Here is an 8,261-nt window from a genome sequence, read left to right on the forward strand (position 1 = left end):
ATGTCTTTGGGTCACAATTTAAAAAGAAATTTAAGCTATCAGGATTAATTGTTTTTCATTGCCAATATTGAGAAAATGTTATTGTAAAGTAAAACTACCCAGGCATACACAATTCAAGATGTTCCACCACCACCAAATAGATCTGGATCAGCATCTGGATCTGGGGAATAACTGCTTCATTTTGACGGGGCACTATGTACTGGGTCACAGGAAGGTAGCAGAGAGAGGTAGAGACACGCAGTCAGTAATATGCCGCTGGTAAATGGTTTCAGGTTAAATAGCATTAATAACAACAATGTATGACAAAAAAAAATGAATCGCATTCTATCTTTTATTATTGTCTTCCGCAAGATAAAAAAAAGAAAGAAAAAAACACCTAGTAATACCGACTTCATCTGACATAAGCTGAGCAGAGGAACACGATGCCCCTCTTCTGCTCTTTTTTTTCTTTCTTCTCCTAAAATGATTGGGAAGCAGTTGCCGTTGACAACAGTTGCGAAGGACGGGTGATGGAGAAGAGAAAAGATTGCCTTTAATAATTCCAGGAAAAGCAGAGAAATGACTTGATTTGTTCTCTCGCCTTTTGTCCTTACCCTCCCAGTTATCTCCTTCTCCTCAAAGCAGCGTTTTATTTCTTTCTTTGTCTTGTTTGTGTCCCTGTGCCACCCTCGCTGCTTCACTTTTCCCCCCCACGCATGCTCATATATCTTCTTCCACTCTTTCTTTTCTTCCTGCTCCACCCCCCCTTTTCGTATTATTATCTCTGCTGACATTTTCAGCCCAGTGAGTTCAGACGTGGACCGCACAGACTCCATAATTCTTACTGCTACACCGATCTGCTTTGTGCTGGAAACAATGGCAGCTCATTAACAAAGCCATTGTTGCACTGAGCCCAGCACAGTCACTGATCATTTCAAATGGGACCATAGCTCTTTTTTTCCCTTTGTTAAAGCAAATTAAATGTTAACAGATGATGGACACGCTCGGGTGGGAAAGCTAGATTCGCTCTAGAAAGTTAACCCCCCCCCCCCCCCCAGATGATTAATGCAGTGGGTAGAAGCAGTTCATAACGGAGCTGGTGCAAAGCCATCGTCTACTCCATCTGAGGACGGTTAATGGCTTACGTTTAAAACATTCAATGCACAGACACGGTAAGAAGCCGGCAGACACGCGAGTGAAGGAAATAAGAAATGCTTTTATTTGAGCTCCTTGGCACAGTGAAGCAGCACATCACGGTCATCCATACCCTCTAGCACTCAATACTTCAAACATGACTGAATTCTTTTTTTATTAGATCTTTCTTTATGACACGTCTCAAAAGCCTAAGATCAACATCTCGCTTCCTTTAAATCAGTTACACAGGAAAGAAAATCCCGTCTTGATATACGTACTCCAGTCTTATACTAGTAGGTCTGCACTTGGAGAAGTGGAAAGTGTACGTTTTCCCTCTCATCCCTGGAGTTACAGCCCATTCGTCTGTCTTGCACCTTGCAGAGTCCCCTGTGGATCCTGAGCCAACGCAGTGGCACAAAGCCTTGTTGTTTATTTGGAGCTATGCTGCCATTTATTTATTTTCCCAGATAAGATGTGACATATTTGGGTGTTTTTTTTCCAAGAGAAGGAAAGTGAAACAGATGAAGCAGAATTCCTGGAATGACCTGCATTTTAAAAGGCCATTCATTCAGTCTTTGTCTATCCTGTTTATGGAGTGAAATGTCTTGAATTTTCCTTTTTATCTTTTGGAATAACTGAATTTTCCGACTCTGTTTCTCTAAATTGCTTCCACTTATATTTCATAGTAACACTAGGATTTTTTTTTAAATATTTTTTTGGTGATTTTTAAATGTATTTATTATTACATATAATATTTTGATGGTGCCGTCTTCTGGTTTACACGATGTCTTGCTGGTGCTGTGTGGACTCACTGACAACCTGGGGGGAGAGAAAAGGTATCACAAATAATGATGAAGGAAAAGAAGGGTCATTTCATTCTCTATGTTAAAAACTGTGGAGTGTTGGGAAGCTGGTTCTGTTGGGAGTGAGGTGCCAGGTTTTTTGTGAAGGTGGGTTGGGGGTGGGGGGGGGGGTCTCTGTGTGTGCAGCATTGCGGCTCACTTGGAAGTGTCTACATAGGGATGATGCAGAATGCAAAGTCAGCTGGAAAAGCTTTTGCTGTTAAAATGTCTTTGTGTATCTGGGAGTTTGTTTCAGCCCATAGTGATCGATAGTGAATCGATTCTAAGAGCTAGAATGGGATGTAGGACCCAGACTTACGGACTGGGCACTAGCCCCCTGGCTCAAAGAAAACTTCATCTGGGTAAGAATACAACAAAAGAACAACATTCAGTTCTAATTATTATTATCTGTGTGTGTGTGTGTGTGTGTGTGTGCGTGTGCTCCAACCTCTCCATCACGGGTCTCTATGGTCTTGATGAGCACAGTCTTCTTGGAGTGAACCTCTGAGGAGCGCTGTTGGGGGGCTTCCGGGCTGGTCTCTGGGATGAACACATGCAAGCCAGACAGAGTTAAGGCTCTTGTGAACTCATGAAAAGCTCCGCGTCGGCATCTGATGGCTGCGAGGATGAAACAGGAAGGAGAAGGAGTCTGGACGGCGAGTGTGACGCTTCGAGGCGTAATACTCCAACTCATTAAAAAGTGACGGCAGTGACGAATCGCATCATCTTCCACTCACTGTTTTCCGTTAAACAGCCACAAAGTAGAGCAAAGGGGACGCGTTGACGGCGGATCGTTTCACATTTGAACTCTAATACCTCAAGTGAGTGGGCTCAGTTCAGTATTCTGCTGTTTAGAACCAACGTGCAACATCTGCAAGGATCTTATTTTAACATGTATTTAAGTTAAAATAAGTTCATTAAGAACTAATCCTCACTTACAACGACCTAAGCTGCATGTTATTTCTGGTGGTGGGAGGAAGCCGAGGAGCCGGGAGAGAACCCATGCCCACAGGGGGAGAGCAGGAAAACGCCTCACAGAAGGGCCCCGAGCTGGGTCTGAACTTGTGAACCTCCTCGCTGTGAGGCAACAGCGCTACCCAGTGTGCCACCGTGTCGCACAGAATGCCAAATTGATGAGGGGGGGTACATGTAAGCTTCAATAAATAAATAAGCACAATATCTCCAGAGAATGTTACAAAACCCACATATATATTAGCGATAAAAATAAATAAATAAGTGCATTTGGTAAAGATCTCAGATACAGCATGTGTGTGTGTGTGTCTATGGTTGCCACTGACATGAAGGCTTTGGTTATATCACATGTCGCCTCACAGTGGTCAGAATGCGTCATTGCAGGTAACTCTCTCAGAATAGCCCCTACCATATACAGCCATGGGCTATAATTACATCCTCCAAACGACTCGCGTGGAATGGACACTGGATTTTAGAAGCATTTGGGAGTCAGGGGGAAGAATGTGCATTTTGTTTTTCCCTCCTACCTCTGAATCCGATGGAGGAGTAAGCAGACTGCATCGGCACCGTGGTGGTGATCCTGGAGAACGGCGAAACGCAAGCATCGGCACGATTATAAAACAAAGTACGGAATGCATACCGCTGTGGCAAAAATATTCAAGGATCTGAAAGTATGCTTAAGAAGCGCACACACACACACACACACACACACCTGCTCTCCTCTCCTTCCAGCAGTTTGCGGTAGGTGGCAATTTCAATATCGAGGGCCATCTTAACATTCAGGAGGTCCTGGTACTCTCGCAGGTGACGAGCCATGTCGTCCTTTGAACACATTCACAGATACGTTTGATCTCTGCTCAAATAAACACAAAATCAGCTGCAGCAATGGACCCATGAGTGTGTGAGGAAACGTTGTTAAACGACGGTAACGTCTCACACACACACACACACAGGCAGTGCTCCTGGTCCTAAAGATAATTACCTTCATCTTGGCGATGTCTGCCTCCAGCTGCGCAATGGAATCCTGGTAGCCAGAGGCCTCGCGGCCCATGCGGTCCTCCATGTCCCTCATCTGGCGCAGCAGAGACTCATTCTGCACCAGGCGGAAAAGGAATTTGGACGTGAAACACAACGGAAACATAAAACATCTGTGGTATAAACCGAAAAGGCCAATGAAAGAACCACTCACGGTGCCTTTGAGCGAGTCTATCTCACAGGTGTAGGACTGGATCTGGTGCCTGTACTCCATGGTGTCCTGCTTGGCCTGGCGCAGAGCATCGTGGTTCTTACTCACGGCCTGGTTCAGATCAGATACCTGAGGAGAAGAGGGGCGCGGCTTCAGAGGAGCAACGGCTGGACGACGCCCCTCTCGCCGCGTGTCGGCTTCCCGTCTCACCTTGGACTTGTACCACTCTTCGGCCTCTCCAATGTTCTTGGCGGCGATGCCCTCGTACTGCAGGCGGATGTCCCTCAGAGCAGCAGTCAGGTCGGGTTTGGACATGTCCATCTGGATCTGCACCTGAGTGTCCTGCATCTGGTTCTGCAGCTCGTGGATCTCCTGCAACAAGAAAGAATAAATCATCACTTCTAACAAGCTTGGCTATGAATAGGAATGGATTCTGTGGGTTCATGTGAGCAATGTTCTAAACTGAGAGTTCAAGGGAACGTTCAATGACACCAATGTACAACGATCAAGCAACGGCGACATCCAACCAGAATTCACCTCACTGAGCACAAGGATGATTTAAAACTGTGAATGACAACTTTGAGATTCATCTCTGGGCTCTGGCGTCTGGTGGTGTGTGACCGGCATTTAAAAATAGTTTGGCATCTGTCCAAACACACACACACACACACACACACACAGTCACGGCAGCTGACATGCCAGCTTCAACCAATCAGCAGCTCAGCATTTCTGAAAGGCCAAAGTTGAGACAAAAAGGACAAAATGTGGCTCAGGCTTCCTTTAGATGTGTGTGTGTGTGTGTGTGTGTGTGTGTGCACATGCGCACTAATGCGTCTATTGCACATATTGCATTTGCTTTGCATAAGACCCAGACTGTGGGGGGTGGGGGGGGCAGGGTATCTGTGCGAATGCTGATGATGTAAGTGAGCATCACGCTGGAGTACACACCACACATAGACACACACACACACACACACACAACACACACTACACACAGTTCACACAGAGACCAACAGACCTCTTCGTGGATCTTCTTGAGGAAGCCGATCTCCTCCTGCAGACTCTCAATGCGTCTCTCCAGGTCCAGCCTGGCCAGAGTGGCATTGTCTACATCCTGCAGCAAAATACACACACAAATATATATATATATATATATATATACAAGGTAAAAGGATGAAAGGAGAGCTAGAAATAGAGTGGATGCCACAGCTGGTGACTGAGATGAGAAGAGAAATGGATTTGTAAACTTTCCCCTTCGGGTTTTAAGGATCGCATGATTGAAACTGGAGGAAACTTCAAAGAAAGCGAGAGGCAACGTACGGCTCTGAAAGCAGAGAGGTTGTTCTCAGCCTCTTCCTTCTGGTGGATCTCCTCGTGCAATCTGGAGGGAGCAGAACGAAAGACAGTGAAGGCTGAGACACGAGAACGTGGCTCCTTCCTCGGGGAGCAATTACGACACGGATAAATTGGTTAACGCTTTTTCGCTGACAGTAAATTCACGGGGATAGAGCAGACTAGACAGAGACACGTCACAGTCTAACCTTTATCTGTACCCCCCCCCCCCACACACACACACACACTCTGGTTCTAATGCTGCAGTGCAGCTGCTGTCACACTGTCAGAGCGGTGACAGTGAGCAGTGAGGAAGGAACAGAGGTCTGTCCTTGGCTGGCGTTTCCAGATTTAGCATTTAACTATTCAACCGGAACAAATAGAGAATGTAGAATAAAATACAAAAGACGCATGCAATGAATGCGCGCGCACACACACACACACACGAACTTTTGTGCCTTTCGAACATTTAAAAGAGTCGCTCATTGTCACCCTGCAGGGTATAGTAATGTGAATAGCTGTGCGGGTTTGAATGATGCATTCAAGACATTCAGTTCTGCAGGGAATCTTTCACTCTTGATCTTCCCAGGTCTTCCTGCTACGTTTGTGTTGTTGTGCTCAACAACATTTTGTTCAACAAATTTGCTTTTGCTGTACATAATTTAGTCTCTGATGCTTCCTGTAAATGTATGAATCATCCCACATTCTATATTTGTCTGTTTAAGTGATTGTGTGAGTGTTTGTCTGTGTGTGTGCGTGTGTGTGTGTGTGTGTGTGTGTGTGTGTGTATGTGTGTGTGTGTGTCAGCGGGAGCAGCAGGTGCTTCGGTGCATGCGACAATTTTAAAAAAGGGCTGATGGAAAGAAAGTGAAGAGGCAATGTGTGTGTGTGTGTGTGAGGGGAAGCGTGTCTGCGTGTGCGTGTGTGTGTGTGAGGGGGCGCGTGTGTGTGCGTGCGTCTGTGTGAGACATAAATTTAATCAATGTAGCTTGCTGTTGCTGTGACAGAAATTCTAAATGAAAAGAACTGACGCTGCAAATACACTATTCATATTACAGCGCTTTATCTTCTCCTTCACAGACACACACACGCACACACACACACACACACACGCACGCACACACAAAACTAATGTATTCATAGTGGAGTCTCACAGATTTTAAATTGTGCGTTTGTATTATTCTTAATTTTCCTCTCGCTCTAAATTCTAACAGACCAATCATCTGTTCATTCCTGTCTGTCTGTTTCTCTCTCTCTGCTGACTGAAACTCAATCTGTCTCTCTCGTTGTCTCTCCTCCCTCCATCTGCCTCCCTCTCTTCTCTTCCTCTCTCTCTTTTCTCTTCCTCTCTCTCTTTTCTCTTCCTCTCTCTCTCTCTCTTTTCTCTTTCTCTCCCTCCCTCTATCTCTCTCTTTGTCTCTCCTCCCTCCATCTCTCCTTTCTCGCTCTCTTTTCTCTCTCTCTCTCTCTCGCTCTAACTGTGTCTCTTCATTTTCCACTTCTGAATTAGATTCCCTTCTTAACAGCTGGTGAGAACCGTGACACTCATTCACAGATCTCTCCATTACCGATACTTTGAAAGGGCAGATCTTTGCTTCTTCACTTTTTCCAGATTTTTATTTTATTCCACTTTCTCTCTCTCCAGATACCCATCACCCCGTTTTTCTGGAGTTATTAAATGACTAACAATGAAATAAATGTCTGCTTCGTTCCGTTTGTTGTTGTCTCGACCGTTCTCCACGAGGCGGAGGCATCCCTCCTGGACCTGTTGTAGATACACTAAACTTGTAGCAAAGGTCAAAATAGCTTCCTTTAAAAACACTCTGAGGTCTGAGGTCACACAGTATGAACCCTAACCCTAACTCTCACTAAATTAATGCAGTATGTCTGTCCCACCCTTCATTGTCATTCATCCACCCACTCACTCGTCATCCTCCGGCCTACCTGAGCTTCAGTTTCTGGAGGTCATCAGCCAGGTTGTCTCTCTCCACCTCCACGCGAGCTCGCTGGCTGGAGAGGGCCTCTATTTGCCTCCTCAGCTCCCTCATTTCATCCTCATACATCTCAGCCACACGCCCGGGCCCCTCGCGGCCCCTCAGCTTCTCAATCTCCACCGTCAGGGCTGCGTTCTGCTGCTCCAGGAAGCGCACCTTCTCAATGTAGCTGGCAAAGCGGTCGTTGAGGTGCTGAAGCTCGGCCTTCTCATTGGTCCTTGTGTTGAGGAAGTCTTGGTTCATGGCATCAGCCAGGTTGAAGTCGAGCTTCTCTCCGGAATAGGTGCGCATGGCCGTGGAGGATCCGAACCCGGCTCCACCGGCACCAGGGGATGCCCGGTAGCTGGAAAAGGAGGGCAGGCTGGTGCTCTTGACCTCATAGACCCGGGAAGTCGCGTGGCTGGAGCTGCGGCCACCTCCTCCAGAGGAGAAGAGGGCTGACATTGGGGAAGACCCAATGCCGGAGCCAAAGGTGCGGCGGTAGGAGGAGGCCGACTGGGCGGAGGAGGCGTAGGACTTGCTCATGGCTGGTTGACTGTTCACTTGTTGTGTGCTTTGGACGGAGACGCCTGAGGTGCAGAGACCCAACTGTCCACTGGGCAACTGGGAGAGAAACGATGTGAAGAAACGCCAGGCGCTGGGAGCAGCTATTTGTAGTCTCGCCACGCCCACTCCTGCCCCAACCACTCCTCTCCCCCCCCCCCCCCCCCCCCCCCTCTGTCTCCATTCACCCCATCTTTACTCCCACCACATTTTTCTTTAATTGATCACGACCACCGTTTTGAAACCATGACACTTATCCGCCTTCCATGAGGATATTTT

General features: G+C 46.8%; 1 protein-coding gene across 2 annotated transcripts; it reads right to left on the minus strand.

The window, feature by feature from the left end:
- Positions 1-1,175: 1,175 nt before the first annotated feature.
- desma (desmin a) lies at positions 1,176-8,039 on the minus strand. Of its 2 annotated transcripts, XM_068746122.1 has the most exons (11): positions 7,390-8,039; positions 5,434-5,494; positions 5,132-5,227; positions 4,324-4,485; positions 4,117-4,242; positions 3,910-4,020; positions 3,640-3,749; positions 3,455-3,507; positions 2,404-2,495; positions 2,275-2,313; positions 1,176-1,932 (listed from the first exon to the last, which is right to left on the minus strand). In XM_068746122.1, exons 1-11 carry the CDS (start codon positions 7,962-7,964, stop codon positions 1,891-1,893), a joined length of 1,467 nt encoding a protein of 488 aa, XP_068602223.1. In that variant the 5' UTR covers positions 7,965-8,039; the 3' UTR covers positions 1,176-1,890. The 2 variants fall into 2 exon arrangements, with proteins under 2 accessions (XP_068602223.1, XP_068602224.1); XM_068746123.1 differs by lacking the exon at positions 2,275-2,313.
- Between the last annotated feature and the right edge of the window lie 222 nt (positions 8,040-8,261).

The sequence above is a fragment of the Brachionichthys hirsutus genome, chromosome 12, assembly GCF_040956055.1.
Source record: "Brachionichthys hirsutus isolate HB-005 chromosome 12, CSIRO-AGI_Bhir_v1, whole genome shotgun sequence".
In the NCBI taxonomy this organism is placed as follows: Eukaryota; Metazoa; Chordata; class Actinopteri; order Lophiiformes; family Brachionichthyidae; genus Brachionichthys; species Brachionichthys hirsutus.

Bases quoted from the DNA above. Each gene is read 5' to 3' on its own strand.
- desma (XM_068746122.1), bottom strand. From the start codon at position 7,964: ATGAGCAAGTCCTACGCCTCCTCCGCCCAGTCGGCCTCCTCCTACCGC. The intron at 5,228-5,433 runs GTACGTTGCCTC...ATTTTGCTGCAG, and splicing joins ACCTCTCTGCTTTCAGAGCC to GATGTAGACAATGCCACTCT. The intron at 2,496-3,454 runs GTAGGAGGGAAA...TGTTCATCCCAG, and splicing joins CTCCTCCATCGGATTCAGAG to AGACCAGCCCGGAAGCCCCC.